We start from the raw sequence: 19,009 nt of genomic DNA on the forward strand, positions 1-19,009 counted from the left end.
ATCGCTGGCTGTTAGACCCATATTTGGTAGCGATAATTGTTTACTCCCTTCTCTCTCTCTCCGAGCCTCACTGCTGAGAAGGGGAGGGCACATATTTTTGAGATCTTTAGTTTTGCCAAAAGCTGTGAGTTGCCCAGTGGAGGATTCAGACCACCTGCCTGTCCCTGGGTCATAGGGTGAAAGCGCCCAAGTGCTAAGTGAATCTGTGATGGTGCATGGGAAGCACCAGTCAAGCACTCTGTTCCCTTGCTGAATGGCAGCAGCAGGAATCTGGTGCTTCCCAAAGTGACACATCCCATTAGATTTAGAGAAGGGGGAGTGGGAACGCTGAGGAAAGGGGAAGAGGGTCCTGTGGGGTGCCCTTCTTTTCAGAACTGAGCTTTGCTGGCTGCTGGGTGAAATGACCCCAGAATGCAGCCATGCTCTCCTCTTTCTTTCACCTTTCTGCCTGCCCAGCAGCACAGTGCTGGGCAAGTTACTTGTTGTGGGAACCATGGGTGCCTGGATCAGGGGACCCAGTGCTTTCCAGAGGTCATAACAGCATGAACTGCACCTCAACCCCTGCTCTTGGGGTCCTGTGCTAGAGGACCAGCTTGCTAAGGATGCAGGAGAGGCTGCGGCTGGAGTCCCACTGGTCCCCGTGCCTGCCTTCGTCATGGGCAGTCTAGAGGTGCCACGATTTGTGCTCCATTCCTTTGGAGGTCAAGGGATGCCCAGCAGGAGCAGACAGGATGTGAGATGTGTGCGAAATGTTGGCAGTCAATAGCTGGAGCTACTTCAGCTCAGTGCATTTGAGCAGGCAGGCAGGCTGCGGCTGCGATCCTCCAGCCCAGCTGCCTGGCCCCTGCCCATTTCCCATGCAGAGCAGGGCTGCCCTCCCTGCAGGAGTGAGAGGATGCTCCTGTCCTAGCCGTGGGTAACAGTGGAGTGGTCACAGGGGTGCTGTGTCTGGCCTTGACAGCCACTTATGCTCCCCAGGAGCAAGCTCAGCCTCAGCTGGAAGAAACTGTCCTCCCATCTGACGTGGACATGCAGCTGGGAAAGAGGAACTGGGCTGAACGGTCTCAGCAGCGTGTGACACTAAACCAGCTGGGGCTGCTGGCTCAGCCTTCCCATTGGTGCAGGGCTGAGCCCTGTCTACCTCAGTGCCTGCTGTGGCTGTGTGTACTGGTCCTGCACTGGAGAACCCAGCCAGAGTCTAGTCTGGCTTCTTATCAGCTTAATTTTTGACCCTGTTGATGCTGCTGGAGTGAAGATGCTGACATGATGGCCAAGTCGCTGCTGCAGACATTGTGTTTTGGTGGCCTGGTATCTTCCTAGCTGTGCTAGTGGCTGTACTGACTTGACTGTGCCTGTGGAAAACCCCAGCACTGGGATGGTTTGCAGCTGATAAAGCTTCCTGCAGTGGGGCTTTTCCCAGGTGAAATTTGGTATTGCCATAAAAAAAGAAGGAAAAAACCAAACCCCATTACAAAACTTCTTTCGGAGTATCCCTTAAGAAAGAACGTAATAAAAATGGCAGAACTGTTGCATCTGAAGATTTGCAGCTTTTTCTGGAAACTCATCACAAGCGTTCCAGCTGTCCGCAGTTGAATTTTGCGTGATTTTTTTGTCTTTTAGGACACAAACCCTTCCATGTAACCGTTATTGCAGCAGTGAACTCCTCCGACAAAAATACAGTAATTCCATCACGTGAGCAAAAACCCACTGTCAGTGTCCCTGGCAATGTCACGGTGGTTCCTTGGGCCACACAGGTCCCGTCTGCCCGCAGCCCTGCCTGCTCTGACTCTGCCCTCAGGCAGAGCCTGGAGGCCTCTGCTGCCGTCTCGGTTTTGCTCACCTTGCGTGGGGTGCGATGGAGGAAGCTGCAGCAGCTCCCAGGGGAAGTGGTCGGACCCCACCAAGGTTAACCCCTCCCCGTCATCATCTTGGGATTGGCTCAGAAGTGTGCCCGTGGTTCAAAAAGGGTTGCACACAACTTGCTATAAAATGCAGAAGTGTGTTAACCCGGCTGTTTTGGTGCCTTATCTGTTTTTGCATACTGACAACGTGATTGAGAATAGGTTTGACTGAGAATGGGTTTGCTTTCTCTGGAGGTGAGCCAGCAAAAAATTTGGTGTGTGTTCATCAAGACTTGGTTTGTTTGGGTTTTTTGTTTTTCTTCTTTCTAGGGGGACAGCTTGAGTTTCACTGTCCTTTTTTTTTCTGGTTTGCAGTGCCAGGCTCCCACGCTGTCTCATTTGTTACATCCAGTCCAGCTTTTCTCTCTCCACATGGTTCACAGAGTGGAGAGATCTATAGGGGCCAAGCCCTGCATTGATGCCCTCGCACTGGGCAGCAGATTTGCAAACCTTGTGTGATTAGTTGCCACGTTTTGCTGGCAAACCTCACCCCAGTTTGAGAAGGTGTCCTTTTGCAGCAGAGGATGTTTCTACTCTAGACACTGCTGTGAACAAAGTTCAGCTGCTAGAGCCTTGACTTTTTCCATAGAATATGGAAATTGAAGTGAACCATCTCCCTTTTTTCTGAGGTTTTCCTTGATGTCATCAGCATCTTCCCTTCTGAGCTCTGTAATTTTTTTGTGTTTGGGAGTGGGAAGGCTTGAGCAGTCATCTTCTTGTGGGGTCTTGGGAAGCACAATGACCCCTGTGAAGGATGTGCTAAGGGGTGCCTCTGGTGCACGCCTGGTTTTGGGTGGCTTTGTGAGGGCAAGAAGAGGATGCAGAACTAGTGGCAGATGTCCTGGCTCCTCTCAGTTCCTCTCTACTGTCTGACGTCCTCCACTCTTTCCTCTGTGGTCTCTGACCTTGTCTTGTCAGTGGCATGTTCTCCTTTTCCTGCAGAGGGATGGAAAGCAGCTTTATGCTCAATTTGAGAATATTTTTAGATGTAGAGAAGTTGGCCTGGTGACCGCAGCAGCCCGCCCTGCATATAAAATACTTGGAAAACCCTTTCCATGACAGGGTGTTCCTCATTTGTTCAGCTCCACAGCTTTGCTAGTGCTTCCGGATAGATGGCAATGGCAGGGGCGGGTGCCTCTGCCACCTCCTTCCCTCCGCCGATGGGCTCCGTCGCTCCGTCGCTGAAGTGCATTTCATTCCTCAGCAGCGGAGACAGTGGGGGCCACGGGCCTCCACAGAAACATTGCAGAACGGCTCAGGAATGCAGAGCTGGAGCCGCTCCATGTGCTGGCGGAGGCGGCACGCTCCTTGGTCCCTGCCTCCCACCCTGCACCACCAGCGTGGCTTTATGGCTCTGCAGGAGCAGAGCCCTTGCCCTGTGACTTGCTCCTGGCCAAAACTGGACACGGATCCTGCCCCTAGGCTGCTCAGGTCTGTGTTTGAGAGCAGCCTGCTGCTGGTGTACCCCCTCCCAGGGGGACTGGAGCTGGCAGTGCCAGGCAGGGATGCACAGACTCACCAAGTGCTGCTGCACTGCGAGGAAGGCTGCCAGCAGATTTTACCCAAGAACCTTCCCAGGCCAGGCTGAGGATGCAAGATCAGCTTTCCCTGACAGCCATAATAGGAAGTCTGGTAGGAGCAAATGAATCTAAAAGAGAATAAGCAGATGTGCATCCCACCAGTGCTCTTGCATCCTCCCATCACTGGAGTTTAAGGACAAGGCAGCCTGGGTCAGCAGAACAGAGGACTCGCTCTGTATGAGCAGGCACTCAGGGAGGGGAAAAGGCATGTCCCTGCTGGAGAGCATTGGGTTGGGGCCAGATAGGGACAGGGAATTCTGAGGAGGGCATGGAGCAGTGGGGCAGGAGCAAAGGACTTGGGAGGGACTCTGAGGCATTTGGCAACCTAGGAAAGCGCTGAAAGCTGTTTCACAGTAGATCTGTGAAGGGAAAGGCCCTTACAAGCTGCATCAGGCAAGTGGGGCACTTATGTATGGTGTAACCTTTTACTTCAGTTACTTCTTTCAGCTTTTACTCTGCAATAAAGATATTGCAGTTCTGATTAGGTGTTATTAAAGCTCTGGTGTATTGGAGCTCTGTTGAGGAAGGCTTCCTCAGAAGTTGCTCTGTGCAATCCTTTAAGTCTGAGCTCTGCAACTACCTGAAAGGAGGTTGTAGTGAGATGGGGGCCAGTCTCTCCTGCCATGCCTGCAGTGAGAGGACAAGAGGAAATAGCCCTAAGTTGAGACAGGGAAGGTTCAGATTAGATATCAAAAAAAAATTTTAAAAAATCACTGTTAAGGTGATGAGGCATTGGAGTAGGTTGCCCAGGGAGGTGGTGGAATCACCATCCCTGGAGGTGTTTAAGAGGCATCTGGATCTGGTGCTAGGTGATATGATCTAATGATTTAGGGGTTACTGTGGTAGTGCTACGTGAGTGGTTGGACTAGGTGATCTTCCAACCCTGATGATTCTGTGATTCTGTTCTATGAAGCTGATCCTTCAAGCTGGACCCTGCTTGAATCCTTTTTCAGATGTCATGGTGTGGCTCTTGTATGCCCATGCAGTGATACCTGTCACAGGTGGTCCCTTGCCCTCCTGTGCATCATCCTGTGCCTTGGGTTGGTATCTGCTGCCACAGACCCTGATCTCATGAGCACATCTTGGGTGTGAGTGGTGCTTTTCCCGAGTAATTGCATTTAATGTGTGAATTCAATGCCTGGTGCCCTTATCTTGCTTCCCTGTGCAGCTTCAGGCTTTTCCATCCCTCTGTGCTCAGGCTAACAGCTCAGCACCGTCTGCTGGTGACACGAGGGGTCCTGATAGCTGGGGCCGGGCCCTGCCTGCTCTGGGTGAAAGCTTGGTTTTCCTCTTGTGGCTTCTGTGTCATGGCAGGTTTAATTATAACGCTTTCCATCATGCTCTCACAGCTTATCTAGTGTGCTCTCTCATGGTCACTTCCTTTCTCTGGCAGTATCTTTCTTGGGTACCAGCTGCTGTCATTCCCACAGGGCAAGTAAAATTGGCTTTAGGACCTTAGGACAAGGAGGTAGGGGTCCCAGTGCTGGTCTCAGGTCCCAGGGTCTGGAAGGTGGGACCTCTCACAGGCTCGCCGGCACAGGCTGCAGCCCTTCCTTGCCACTGGAAGCTGGATCCTGGCTTTCAGGTGCTGCCAAAGGAGGAGGGAGCAAGCACGCTGCACACTGTTTGGGGCCAGCAGTCAGAGCTCACTGTCTGTCTCCTCTGGCAGGTGACGCCGGAGTGGGGACAGCCCAGCCGCCACCATGGTTGCCCTCTCGCTGAAGATCAGCATCGGCAATGTGGTGAAGACGATGCAGTTTGAGCCCTCCACCATGGTGTACGACGCCTGCCGCATGATCCGTGAGCGGGTGCCTGAGGCACAGTTAGGACAGTGTAAGTCCATGGTGGGACTGGCTGCCATGCCAGGACTGCCTTGGCTTAGCTCCTGGCATTTCTCTCGTCTCCCTTTTCTTTTCTGTCTGTGCCTCTCTGGCACTTTGCCAGAGAAGTGGTGGGGTGGGGGGAGTGGGGTCCAAGTCCTCTTGCCCAGTTGATGTGAGGGTCTGAGTTTCTCAGACTCCCTCCTCAATGCCCCAGAAGAAAGTTTGTGTGTTTAGAAGTTAGGAAACCACATTGAGAAGTTAAATAACTCTTTAAGTAGTTTGAGTCCCCTGCCCTTTCTGTCTCTACTCTTCTGTCCTACTTACATTCATCACCACTAGCTAGGGCTATGTGGGTTTAAACAGTTGCAGGGGTCATAGCAAACATTAATAAACCATTTGAGTTAATTTTTGATTTCTTGGGCTATATATAATCTCCCCTGGGTCTGTATCCCACTGGCAGCTCTCTCTGCCAGACCTCTGCTGGTGCTCCATTACCTTTCTAGGCTGCCTCAGCTCCAGTATTTTCTTGCTGCCGCTAGGCTCACAATTTAGTCTATGGCTCATGAGCTCATGATGTGACTCACACCCACGAGGATGTGGCCTGTCCCCATCATGGATGGGGGGTCGGAGCTCTGGGACGCTGTCTCAGGGGCTCTCCTGAGTCCCTGCAACCCCCAGAAGCGGCTGTGCCATGGAGAAAAGACAGCAAAGTGGAGGTCAAGAGTCGTGGGAAGAGGAGGGGGAGTGCAGCGACATCTGGGAGCAGCACATTCCTTGAGGTTGAAAGGAAATGCCTTCTTACACCATGCCCGGCTGGTCAGCAGTCCAGCAAACTATGGCTTTTAGCTTCAGCAAGGGACTGGATGTCTTTGGATATGCAGGGCTATAGTGGTGTTGGAAGGAGCATTGCATTTCCTGCTCCTGGGTGTGAGCCAGCCTGTTTATAAAAAAAGCAGCAAGGGGAAGGCCTTAAAGGGAACTTCTTATTCCTGCGTTCCTTTTCAGTTGCTCACAGCCTTTCTTTTCCTATGTGTTCCTTGCAGCTTTTACTTCTCTTTGCTGTCCTTACACAGCGGCACTCGGGCTCCTTTATTGAGCTGCCCTGTTTTTTTGTCACCTTTGGGCTGGGAGAGCTTTGGTGTAAGTTTCCAGCTCTGCTCTTGCTCTGTCTCAGGAAGTGCCTCTCCCCACCCAACCCATGGATCTGGGGCAAGCTGCTCAGTTTTCAGTGCTTTGGATTTATCCTCTTGGAATTTGGTTTGAAAACAGTTTGGTTTTTTGTTGTTCTTTTTTTACTTCAAAAATAAAATGGCAAGCTTTCATGATTTTTTTTTTGCTCCCTGTTAAGTAGGATCTTAACAGCAGTGTTAGCCAGGCAGGCGCAGGGCGGCTCAGGAATTTGTCCCTCCCCAAAGAGAGCTGCCAACAAAATGACGAGTTATAAACATAGCCAACCAAGACAGCCTGCGGCGCAGGATTGTTGCAGAGGTGGAGAAGGACCTTTCCAGGGCAAAGGCAGGCGTGGTCCTGGCCTCTTGCTACATAAAAACGGGTCTGTCCTTGTAGGTCTGAGCTGGGGAGTCACTGGCCAGGCTCCAGCAGCAGCCCTTTCACCAGGCACTCCACCCTGAGGGAGCAGGATTTGGTGAATGATATTTACTCACCACCTCTGAGACCTTGTAAGCCTTGAGCTGGTTCTTGTTCAGCAAAAAAAGGAGTCCCAGCTCCTCTAAGTTCCATCATTCAGGTTGTCTCTCTGTATCTTTTCAAACTGTACTGTGTCCTGAGGAGATGCAGACCCTACCATCAGAGAGTACTCTTAAATGTGGATTGCCTAGATTTTATAGACCAGTTCCCAGCACCCTTCCTAGTGATCCCCCAGCATTTTACTACCTTGCTTTCACTACTACTACACATTGCACTGAAGATTTCAGAGAGCTGTCAGCCCCAACTGCAAGCTCTTCCTTCTGTTGTGTCTGTCAGTTCCAAGTTCAATGTTGCGTAGGCATGCTGTAGATGATTTTTTCCACAGATAACTGTGGTAAAACCTCAGAGGTTTTGTGTGCCAGCTTTGTTTGTTTGTCATTAGGTTTGAGCTCCAGCCTTCACAGGGCTGCTGTGCTTCACACACTGGCTTGCACCAGTGCATATCCCTGGGCACAGAGTGGCATTATGGTGGCCATTATGCTGCTCAGGACTACCCTGTTAGAGACTGTACCTGTTTTTCAGCCAATGATTTTGGGCTCTTCCTCTCGGATGAAGACCCAAAGAAAGGGATCTGGCTGGAGGCTGGGAAGGCTCTGGACTATTACATGCTTCGCAATGGGGTAGGTATCCATCCCACATCCTTCCAGCTGCATCCTTCGCTCCGTGGCTGGATGTCTTGCTCACGGCATGGAGGTGGTGTGGGTGCCTGCTGTGCTGCCTTGTGTTGTGCCCTACAGCACGCCCTGTCAGCCCACTATTGCACCAGGCAGGGGGGAGCTGTTTGCCTGACTGTGGGGTGTGGGTGCCCTGCACTGGTGCCACTGCTGGTAGCTGTGCTCCGCTGTGCCTGCAGGATACCATGGAGTACAAGAAGAAGCAGCGGCCCCTGAAGATCCGCATGCTGGATGGGACAGTGAAAACGGTGATGGTGGATGACTCCAAAACTGTCACGGACATGCTCATGACAATATGTGCCCGGATTGGTGAGGAGAGGACAGTGACAGGGGGGAAGAAGGGAGGTGGGGAAAGAATGGCAGAATCTGACGGGCTTCTGGGGGAGAAGCAGCAGCAGCTCTGTGGCAGATGGCCTGGCAGCAGGGTATCTGAGGGGTGCGTGACACTAGGGTGGGGATACTGCTCTGCACCCCTGCGTTGCTCCATGCTCTCTGTTTGGCAGAACAGTCCTTCTGAGTTTGGTTCTCTGCTCTCCTGCAGGCATCACCAACTATGATGAGTACTCACTTGTACGGGAGATCATGGAAGAGAAGAAAGAAGAGGTTACTGGCACCCTCAAGAAGGACAAGACCTTGCTGCGAGATGAGAAGAAGATGGAAAAGCTCAAACAGAAGTTGCACACAGATGATGAGTGTAGGTGTACTGGGAATGGGGTCAGCCTGTTCCGACGGCCTTGAGGGAGCGGAGTAGGGACCCCTGTGAGGGGAAGAGGGTGTGAAGAGAAACATGTGGATGAAGGAACATGTGTCCACACTTCCTAGAACATCTCCTGCCTGTGGGCCCAGGGCAGATGGGTGAGAGCTGGGATGCATCAGGCAGACATCCATTCCTCATTCAGCATAAGCAGCCCCGGGGCCAGGACCAGCTGTGCCTTGGTGCCTGTCCCTGCTCACACCCTGGCATTGTCTGCAGTGAACTGGCTGGATCACGGCCGGACCCTGCGTGAACAAGGCATCGATGACAATGAAACACTGCTGCTGCGGCGCAAGTTCTTCTACTCTGATCAGAACGTGGACTCGAGAGATCCTGTGCAGCTCAACCTGCTCTATGTGCAGGTACAGCTTCCCAGAGCACCTGGTTCCACTGCCTCCTGCCAGCCCCTGACAAGTCTGGTGGCTGAAGGTTTTGTCAGGAGCCATGATAGGGAGGTACTTTGGGATACCCAGCTATGTCCTGGCTAAGAGCCAACACTGGCAATCCCAGCCCTGTCCTTTGTGTACTTCAGAGCTCCCCAGGGAATCTCATGTCAGCTCTGTCTGGTAGGAACTATCCTGAAATCCTGCTGCTGTTCCTTTCCCAGACTTGATGCCTGTAGGGAACAGCCTGGTCCTACATACACCTGTTTTTCAGAACCACTTCTTTTAAGTCTGTAAAACATGTCGTGCTTGATATGGAGGAGAGCAGTGACAGGACTGTGTGGCTGCCCAGCCCACAATGGTGTCTTCTGTTCCCAAACAGGCTCGTGACGACATTCTGAACGGTTCCCACCCTGTCTCCTTTGACAAAGCCTGTGAGTTTGCTGGCTACCAGTGCCAGATCCAGTTTGGGCCATACAACGAGCAGAAGCACAAGCCAGGCTTTCTGGAGTGAGTGTCCTGAGGAGCCCCTGGGCTTGTCTTGAGGCAGCTGAGGCAGCTTGGCAGCACCCAGTGCCACACTGCCTTGTGGGGCTCTGGGAGTCCCCCTGGTGCAACCCCTCTCCTCCCCCACAGCACAGTGCCCAAGCATAGGGATCCACACCAGCTATGAGGGCTGCCAGCCCCCCATCCTCTGGTAGCCCTATAGGGCCATGCAGTCAGCTGCTGTGGGGGTGGCCACAGCCAACCCCTGGCCTGCCTTGATGCCACACAAAGGGCTGCATTATCAGCACCTTTACCCCACTCTTAACTAGGGAAAATCCAAGGACAGCTTTCATAACTGCAGCAATCTCTCCCACATTCTTACTGCTTCCAAAAACTTCAGCTTATGCCCTTGTCTGTGGCTTTCAGTTGGACTTGTTCATAATCAAGGACAGACACTGGCTTTGGGCTCTGCTGCTAACAACTCACTCGGCTGTCTTTTGGCAGGCTCAAGGATTTCCTGCCCAAGGAGTACATCAAGCAGAAAGGAGAACGCAAGATTTTCATGGTATGTGCAGTGGGGAGGTTGAGATCTGGACTTTTTGTTCCTCCTCACTAAAGGCTGAGGCACTCCTGTCTGAGGAGGCAGCACACACTGGTCTGGTGGGTGAGAAACAGGAGCAGGAGCTGTAGGTGGGCAGACAAGGCAGCTCCTGAGGTCTCAGAGATCAGAGCTGGTGCAGGGGATGCTGGTGGGGTGGGGAGAGCTCGGAGGGGCTGTGCAGTGGTGTAAAGCAGGACTGTGGATCTGGTGCAATGTTCTGTCTTGCTGTTGCAGGCCCACAAGCAATGTCAGAACATAAGTGAGATCGAAGCCAAAGTTCGCTATGTGAAACTTGCCCGTTCCCTCAAGACCTATGGGGTCTCCTTCTTCTTGGTCAAGGTACAGCAGCAGCCTCCTGGTCCCACTTCAGACTCACCAAAATTCTGCTTCTTCAGCATCCATCTGTTGTGTCTCCAGCTGCTTCCCCTCAACCTATGTTGCTCCAGGATTTTTTTTTTTGCATCTCCCCTGTTGCATTTCCCTGTGCACTGCCTTCCTACTCCTTGGTTCATGCTTTTTCTCATTGTCAAGTTATATTCAACATCGTCAAGTTGTGATAATTGTCACCACTAGAAAGTGTGGCCTTGCAGGTGTTTTGGTAGCTATGGCAGACCTCAGATATCTCTGCCTTTGTGGATCCATCCTGGGGATAGCCACAGACCTTCTGTTATGGCCCGCAGGAGAAGATGAAGGGGAAGAACAAGCTGGTGCCACGGCTGCTGGGGATCACCAAGGAGTGCGTGATGCGCGTGGACGAGAAGACCAAGGAAGTGATTCAGGAGTGGAGCCTGACCAACATCAAGCGTTGGGCAGCCTCACCCAAGAGCTTCACCCTGGTAAGGACCAGCACTGGTCTCCCATGCCTCCTTCCCGCTGGTACCCCTGTAGGGGAGTGCTCTCACTCCAGCCCCTCTCTCAGCTGTTGCTCCATGGTGGCACAGCCTTGCCCTCCTCTGGTGCCTCTCCCAGTGCTTGCTTTGATGGCTGGTGCTCAGGTGCTTAGTGCATACCAGAGGGGCTCAGGATGGCTGCCAGTGCCCTGCTCCGGTGCTACCCTGTGCCCTGCTGTTGCAGGATTTTGGAGATTACCAGGATGGTTACTACTCAGTGCAGACGACAGAAGGGGAACAGATTGCCCAGCTGATTGCTGGCTACATCGATATCATCCTCAAAAAGGTGAGGCTGTGCTGAGAAGGGCACTGATAGCCCCTCTCCAGAGAGGCATACAGAATGTGCCTTCCAGCTGCCTCCAAACAGCCATTGGCTGATGGTACTGCTGGGAAAGCTGGAGACAGGGCAGGGGGACCCTGCCCTGGGTCACCTTTTGTGAGCTGGTATGGTGTCTGGGCTGCAGGAGAAGGGGAGGGCTTGGGGGTATCATTTTCTCTTTCCCTTTGCAGAAAAAGAGCAAAGACCACTTTGGACTGGAGGGTGATGAGGAGTCCACCATGCTGGAAGACTCTGTGTCTCCAAAGAAGTAAGTCTCCCAGGAGCAAGGCAGCTGCCAAACACAAGTTGAATGGAGAGTGTGCTCCAGCAAAGCTTGCAGCACAGCAAGGAGGAGGAGCTGCCACGCTCGCAGAGCCTGTAGGCATTCCTTTACCTGGTATTTTTCTCCATTTCAGGTCGACACTCCTGCAGCAGCAGTTTAACCATGTAGGCAAGGCAGAGGTGGGCTTAGTGGCCCTGCCAGCCATCATGCGGACAGGGGCTGGGGGGCCAGAAAACTTCCAGGTGGGCACGATGCCACAGCCTCAGCTGCAAATCACCAGTGGCCAGATGCACCGAGGGCACATGCCTCCCCTGGTAAGCTCTTCTTGTGCTCACCATAGGGCACAGACTCTGAGAGGTGACTGTCAGGCTCGTGTAGACCAATCTGTTTGGGTCCATGACCAAGAATTGTCTTGCTGTGAAGGGCAGGAGCTTTGTGCCACTGGCTTTGTGTGCTTGCTGGGCTGGCTGAGCCAGTGTCCACCTGCACCTCCTCTGCAAACTTGAGCTACATCCCAGCGCTTTAGTCTGGCTAGGGACTGCAGCCTCTCATTTCAGCCTCACTAGGTCTGTGGTTTGAAGCAGAACCCAACGCCATGTTTTGGTGCCCCCAACTCCTATGCAGTTGGAGGAACACTCGGAAAAGGTCATGAGGAGGCCGATTTCTTTTACCCCATGCAGTCTGTTGTGGGCACTTGCTGTGAAAGCCTTGTGGGATCTCACAGCATCTTCTCCCCACTCCCCGAGAGCTGCTTAACTGTGAGACTTAGTTGTAACCGTGGTGGGATGAGGCATTTTCCAGTAGGAGTTGCAGAGGGGAAACTCCCTTTTTGCTAAGTCCACCCCGCTTTGTGGAGACCTACCTAGAGCGGTGCCATCAGCAGCATATTGCAGAAGAGCATTTGAGCCAAATATGTAATCCTAGATTCCAAACCTTTGGCATAGCTCACTCATTCTGTCTTTTGTGTTGCAGACCTCGGCCCAGCAAGCCCTGACTGGCACTATCAACTCCAGCATGCAGGCTGTGCATGCAGCCCAGGCCACACTGGACGACTTTGAGACCTTGCCACCTCTTGGGCAGGATGCTGTGAGTGCTGGGTGAAGGTGGGGTGCTGGGGGTGGGCCTTGCTGGAAGCTGGGCTGGGTGAGGCTGGCGACATTCCCAGAAGAAGTGTTACCAGCTCCTGGGAAGACCTGCTGCCTGAAAAGAGATGGGGTTGTATCCCACTCTATGGGCAGACATGGAGGGGATACTTGGTCATGTTGTTTGGTCAGGGTGGTCTAGAGAATTTGGATGGTTACAAGTCTTCCCACTATTTTCTTTTTATCCTCTTCCTTGCATCTCTCTATGTGAGCATGTGTGCAGCTACTGACCACTTCTACCACCTTCTCCTGATCCTGTTCTCCCCACTCAGGCATCAAAAGCATGGCGCAAAAACAAGATGGATGAGTCAAAGCATGAAATCCACTCCCAAGTGGATGCCATCACTGCTGGCACGGCCTCAGTCGTCAACCTCACTGCAGGTATATGGAGAGTTGGGGTAGAGGGATACCCCAGTTCAGTAAAATGTTTGGTCTCTCTTGTCTGGCTGAAAGACTCCTTCTGCTCCCAGAAAGGAAAACCACATCAGTGACAGATGTGGGGATGCTCTTGTAGCATCACTTGGAGCACATCCCATCCTGACTCCTCTCTTCCCTGTGCAGGGGATCCAGCAGACACGGACTACACCGCTGTGGGCTGCGCTGTCACCACCATCTCTTCCAACCTGACGGAGATGTCTAAGGGTGTGAAGCTGCTGGCTGCGCTGATGGAGGACGAGGGAGGGAACGGGCGGCAGCTTCTGCAGGCAGCCAAGAACCTGGCAAGCGCCGTCTCAGACCTGCTAAAAACAGCACAGCCTGCCAGCGCTGAGGTGGGGAGCTGGGGGGGCTGTGGGGCTGAGAGGAAGGGGGAAACCAAGGGAAACCACTGAGTGAAGTTTTAAGGCTTGCTCATGAGCCTTGTGTCGGTTTTGCCTTGTTCCTTGCAGCCTCGCCAGAATCTCCTGCAGGCTGCTGGCCTGGTGGGGCAAACCAGCGGGGAGCTGCTGCAGCAGATAGGGGAGAGTGACACTGACCCCCGGTTCCAGGTGAGTGCACCCAGCAGCAACCAAGGACAGCCACTCTGTAAAACTATTGGCCTTTGCACAGGACCTCACAGGAGGAGCCCAAGCTGAACGTTCGCCAGTGCCCAGTGGTGACTTTGTGAGGGAGGGGACAGACCATTGCCCATCTCTGTCTCTAGAGTGATATAACAACTCTTATCTTGTGGATTCTATGTAGATCCCAGAAAACCAGTGTGCTTGGATCCTGCCTTCCTCTGAACCAAAGACGGTAAAACAGGCCTGGCTTGGCTTGGTGGTCCCTGCCATCTCCAGTGTGAAGGGGGCTCCTCTGGGAACTATAATCTGAAATCTTTGGAGAGGGGCTCTTGCAAAATTCTGCTTTTCTGGTGGTTGGATCTCAGAAGTCCATGCACTCGGGTTGCTGCTGGAGCAAGTGCTGCTCTGGAGATCACCTTGCAGCCACCTCAGTTCCTGCCTGCTGCTCCCTGCCTGTGGGAGCTGCCTGCCTGTCCCCATCAGAGACCCAGTATGGGTGGAGCCTTGTATGGCAGTTTTTTTTAGATGAGCTGACTGCCAGCTGGCTTTCATGCTGGCATGATTGCTCCTGCCAGCACAAAGGAGGTAGCACTGTGCTGGGGAGGACAATCCAGACATATTAGAGACCAAAATGCTCCAGAAAGAAGGGGTTTCTGTTCATGGCAGCCACACAGATTCAATTGAGTAGAGAGGCCTTGAAAGATCCGAGGGGAGCAGAAAAGCTAGGAGCAGGGCAAAAAGCCATGTTTGGCCATGCAGCAGTGCCAGGATAGAATATTCCCAAAGGTCAGATTTTGGACCTGGAAGACAATTTGCAGTCAAGCAGCAGGATGTTCTGCCTCACAGTTGTCAGACCCGAGTGTATGTACTTCCTTTGATGGGCTCAGATGCAGTGGTCTGGGGACTCTTGAATTGGATGCATGCACTCTGTCTTTCCTCCTGTCGCACAAGGTGATGGATTGCAGTTGGAGTAGTCTTGGCTTGCAGGAGGCGAGGGGTTGCTGTGACTCTTCTGGTTTGGTGGCTACTTGTTGTGGGGTGCAGCACTGCTTGCTGTGATCACACACACAGCAGGAGGTTGGCAGTTGCAGTAGGCAGAGAGCCCTGCCCTGCCTACCAGGATTTTTGCTATTTAGGAGTGGTGCTACCAGTTTTCACCAGCAGTGTGCCACAGGGGCTAATCCTGAAGGCTGCAGCATGCTGTCATATCTGGTGCCCTGCAGGAAAGCAGTTCACCGTGCGCTGATCCCTGTCTGTTGCCTCTGGCAACAGTTGTGTACCTGCCACCCAGGAGAGAGGAGGCTGGTTGCCTTGTCACACCTCTCTTTTAGCTTCAGGAATAACAGCAGAGATGAATTCTGTCTTGTCAGCCAACAAGTTAGAATTGAAAATAAAAATAGCTGGCATACCTGCAATGCAGGTGGCCAGCATGGGAGCATGTCCCACTTGCCTCTTGCTGGCAGCTGCCCATGGTGTGGGTGTGCCAAGGCTGGCTTGTGCCTGCTGTTTGGCCGGAAGGGTTTGTCATCTTTTCACTGTGTTTAAATGTTTGCAAACCCAATCAAATCCAGGAAGTACCAGCAGTGCCTTGCAGCTGGTTCTTGCTGTGGTACAATTGGGGACAGGTGGTTGTCTGGGGAACGGGTACTGCAGTGATGCTGAGTATTGCCCAAGCTCCTATGGGTGGTGTTCATGGCAGTGCAGGCTGCAGCTCAAGGCCAGGCTACGGCCTCACTGCCAGCTGTAGAAAACAGTGGAGATGGTATCAAGGTGCTGCCAGCCTTTCCAGCTATTCAGTGCTGCTGGTGCTGGGACAGAGAGGATGAAAGGGCCCTGAGGGCTCACATTTCCCATCTGAATATTTCACGAGAGCCTTGCAGATGGCTGCGGCTGCTCCCACTGCCATGGCTGCCTCGTTGACCCTTTCTGTCCCCTCCCAGGACATGCTTATGCAGCTGGCAAAGGCGGTGGCCAACGCTGCTGCTGCGCTGGTGCTCAAAGCCAAGAATGTGGCTCAGAAAACAGAGGATGCCGCGCTGCAGACACAGGTGATCGCAGCGGCCACCCAGTGCGCCCTCTCCACCTCCCAGCTGGTGGCCTGCACCAAGGTAAGCAGCAAGGTTAACCCCTGCCTTAGCATGGGTGTGAGCTGGGGGGCAGCTTTGCAGTGGGGTCCTAGGTGTGCCAGGACCACATGTCCTAAGGCAGGGCATTGGGAATCTGGCACAGGAAGTGTGGGCTGCCTCTTGTTGGAGGCCCTGCCGCTGTGCCCAAGCAATGATGATCTACTTTGAGGAGCAGAAGTTTGGGATAGCTCCTCCATGGAGCATACAATCCTTGCTGCCCAGCCTTTGTTCTCCCTTCCAGGTTGTGGCTCCCACAATTAGCTCCCCAGTTTGCCAGGAGCAGCTGATTGAGGCTGGCAAGTTGGTGGCCAAATCGGCTGAGGGTTGTGTGGAGGCCTCTAAGGCAGCCACCAGTGATGACCAGCTCCTGAAGCAGGTGGGGGTGGCAGCCACGGCTGTCACCCAGGCCCTGAATGACCTGCTGCAGCACATCAAGCAGCATGCCTTGGGTGGGCAGCCCATCGGGCGCTACGACCAGGCCACTGACACCATCCTCAACGTCACTGAGAATATATTCAGCTCCATGGGCGATGCAGGTGAGAGTGTGACACCCAGGGCAGAGAACAATGGGTAGGGAGGTATCAGAGAGCCCTTGGGACTTCCTAACAGGCCACACTTCCATTCTGTTCCAGGGGAAATGGTGCGTCAGGCTCGTATTCTGGCCCAGGCCACCTCTGACCTTGTCAATGCTATCAAAGCTGATGCTGAGGGAGAGACAGACCTGGAGAATTCACGCAAGCTTCTGAGTGCAGCCAAGATCCTGGCTGATGCCACTGCCAAGATGGTGGAGGCTGCAAAGGTCAGTGTGTGGGGAAGGGTAGATGCTGGCTTTGGCCTCAGCCCTGTCCAGGGTTATTGGCTCAGTGCTGTGTAGGGGACGAGCAGCCCCTGGTTGAGCAGCAGCTCCCAGAGCAAGGTCTTGCATCGAGCCAGGGACCTGTGGTGTGGGCTCCTCCTGTGAAGGAGCTTCAGAAAGCTGTGGGTGATAGCAGAGGAGCTGTTATTGCTCCTGCTGCTGGACTCTTCCAGAGAGACTGTGAACATCTCCCAAGTACTATAAACAGGGCTGTCTTGTGGGGGCCAGAGCAGAGGTGCTGCTCCAGGAGGAGAAGTGACTCTATGGTCCATGAGAGGTGTGATGGGTTTTCTGTTTTCTCCAGGGAGCTGCAGCCCACCCAGACAGCGAGGAGCAGCAGCAGCGGCTGCGTGAGGCAGCAGAAGGGCTCCGCATGGCAACCAATGCTGCAGCCCAGAACGCCATCAAGAAGAAGCTTGTGCACAAGCTGGAGGTGAGATGCTGGGCAAAGATCTGCAAAGGGCAAGCAAGCACAGTCAGTGAGCAAGGCCTGTCCAGGAGCCCCCATACAACTCCTCTTTTCAGAGGGCTAAAGTCCTTTTCAAGTACAGTGTCCATGCCGCATCACAGAGAGATCTCTCTTCCATTGTGTGCACTGTGTTGTTTTGGGGTACTGGGAATGCTTGGGTGCCACAGGAGTAGGCACAGGAGAAGTTGTTTGGGGGATCTGGGCCCTGATCATGGCGGGGGGGCTCAATACAGACTGCCATTGTTAACCTGTGCCTCCCTGTGCCAGCACGCAGCCAAGCAGGCCGCCGCCTCGGCCACGCAGACCATCGCCGCCGCGCAGCACGCCTCCTCCTCCAACAAGAACCCCGCTGCTCAGCAGCAGCTGGTGCAGAGCTGCAAGGTAAGGGCCTGGGCCTGATCCCAGCATCTCCTGTGCTCCCTCTCCCTGTCTCATCTCTCGTTAGCTATGCTGGTGTTTCCTGCTCCACCACAGTGGTTAGACTGGACCCTGGGGTTCTGACTTAGGTCCTCTAGGAGCTGGTCTTTTGATCACTGGTCCTGGGTTGAATCCATGTGTGATCCTCTCCAGTGACCCTATTCTCTGGCAGGTGGTGGCAGAGCAGATCCCGATGCTGGTGCAAGGTGTGCGAGGAAGCCAGTCCCAGCCTGATAGCCCCAGTGCCCAGCTGGCTCTCATTGCTGCCAGCCAGAACTTCCTGCAGGTACCTGTGCTGCCCAGAGCCTCCCATGCCAGCTCTGGCATTACAGCTTTCCTACTGTGCCTGTCCCTTTTAAGACACTGGGAGATCTTCTGCACACAGGCAGCTGAGTTGCTGCCTATTTGTTCCCTTCTCACTGCTTTTTTTTCTGGCCCAACAGCCCGGTGGGAAGATGGTAGCTGCAGCCAAGGCCACTGTCCCCACCATAACGGACCAAGCCTCTGCTATGCAGCTCAGCCAGTGTGCCAAGAACTTGGCTGCAGCTCTGGCTGAGCTCCGCACAGCAGCCCAGAAGGTGAGAGGCTGAGTCCCATCCTGCAGTGAGACACCAGCTGTGCAGAGCTGGTGGGGACAGCCTGGTGGCAGGTTCTGGTCTCTGCTGCAGCCCAGGTGGGCTCAGTGGTCGCCTGCTCACCTTCCCTTCTGCTCTGTCACAGGCTCAGGAGGCGTGTGGACCTCTGGAGATAGACTCTGCACTGGGTCTGGTGCAGAGCCTGGAGAGGGACTTGCAGGAAGCCAAGGCAGCTGCCCGTGATGGCAAACTCAAGCCTCTTCCAGGAGAGACGGTGAGGATGCAGGGAAGGGTGGCTCAGGGTGGACTCTGGGACAGTGGAGTTGCCAAAGGTGCAGCTCACCAGCATGTCCCAACTCGGCCCCCTGCAGATGGAGAAGTGTGCCCAGGACCTGGGGAACAGCACCAAAGCTGTCAGCTCTGCCATTGCTCACCTCTTGGGAGAAGTGGCCCAGGGCAATGAGAACTACACAGGTACTGGCCTCACAACAGGGCTGGGGGAAGGGGCACTGAGCTGACAGGCATTGACCTCTCCATCCCCCCAGGAATTGCTGCCCGGGAAGTGGCCCAGGCCCTGCGCTCACTCAGCCAGGCTGCCCGTGGTGTGGCAGCCAACACCTCCGACCCGCAGGCACAGAGTGCCATGCTGGAGTGTGCCAGTGATGTCATGGACAAAGCCAACAACCTCATTGAAGAGGCCCGGAAAGCAGTGGCCAAACCTGGGGACCCAGAGAGCCAGCAGCGCCTGGCCCAGGTGGGGACAGGGGGTACCCCAGGCTGTGGGAAGGGTGTGGGTCTGGCTGGGAGGTGGTGACCTCTCTTTGCTTCCCTGCAGGTGGCCAAGGCAGTGTCGCAGGCCCTGAACCGCTGTGTTAACTGCCTGCCAGGGCAGCGGGACGTGGACGCTGCCATCCGCATGGTGGGAGAGGCCAGCAAGAGGCTGCTCTCAGATTCGGTGAGCTGAGCTGGGGCAGGAGGGGAAGGGGAAAATCTGGCGATGCAGGCTGGTCCAACTGCCGGGTCAC

At 54.1% G+C, this 19,009-nt stretch overlaps 1 protein-coding gene across 1 annotated transcript in view; it reads left to right on the forward strand.

The window, feature by feature from the left end:
- Nucleotides 1-5,184: 5,184 nt before the first annotated feature.
- The window catches only part of TLN1 (talin 1), a 28,774-nt gene continuing 14,949 nt past the window's right edge, over nt 5,185-19,009 (forward strand). The window contains exons 1-27 of the mRNA XM_066569021.1: nt 5,185-5,314; nt 7,534-7,631; nt 7,865-7,994; nt 8,227-8,379; nt 8,659-8,801; nt 9,205-9,332; nt 9,813-9,873; nt 10,144-10,248; nt 10,590-10,745; nt 10,984-11,085; nt 11,310-11,386; nt 11,535-11,715; nt 12,374-12,487; nt 12,816-12,924; nt 13,105-13,313; nt 13,431-13,529; nt 15,482-15,649; nt 15,909-16,203; nt 16,300-16,466; nt 16,828-16,956; nt 17,260-17,373; nt 17,582-17,695; nt 17,853-17,987; nt 18,130-18,258; nt 18,356-18,458; nt 18,530-18,738; nt 18,820-18,939. Of these exons, the coding sequence (XP_066425118.1) occupies nt 5,185-5,314; nt 7,534-7,631; nt 7,865-7,994; nt 8,227-8,379; nt 8,659-8,801; nt 9,205-9,332; nt 9,813-9,873; nt 10,144-10,248; nt 10,590-10,745; nt 10,984-11,085; nt 11,310-11,386; nt 11,535-11,715; nt 12,374-12,487; nt 12,816-12,924; nt 13,105-13,313; nt 13,431-13,529; nt 15,482-15,649; nt 15,909-16,203; nt 16,300-16,466; nt 16,828-16,956; nt 17,260-17,373; nt 17,582-17,695; nt 17,853-17,987; nt 18,130-18,258; nt 18,356-18,458; nt 18,530-18,738; nt 18,820-18,939 (3,678 nt within the window). The remainder of the gene's footprint in view (nt 5,315-7,533; nt 7,632-7,864; nt 7,995-8,226; nt 8,380-8,658; nt 8,802-9,204; nt 9,333-9,812; nt 9,874-10,143; nt 10,249-10,589; nt 10,746-10,983; nt 11,086-11,309; nt 11,387-11,534; nt 11,716-12,373; nt 12,488-12,815; nt 12,925-13,104; nt 13,314-13,430; nt 13,530-15,481; nt 15,650-15,908; nt 16,204-16,299; nt 16,467-16,827; nt 16,957-17,259; nt 17,374-17,581; nt 17,696-17,852; nt 17,988-18,129; nt 18,259-18,355; nt 18,459-18,529; nt 18,739-18,819; nt 18,940-19,009) is intronic.

Source organism: Molothrus aeneus, chromosome Z (genome assembly GCF_037042795.1).
Source record: "Molothrus aeneus isolate 106 chromosome Z, BPBGC_Maene_1.0, whole genome shotgun sequence".
Classification (NCBI taxonomy): domain Eukaryota; kingdom Metazoa; phylum Chordata; class Aves; order Passeriformes; family Icteridae; genus Molothrus; species Molothrus aeneus.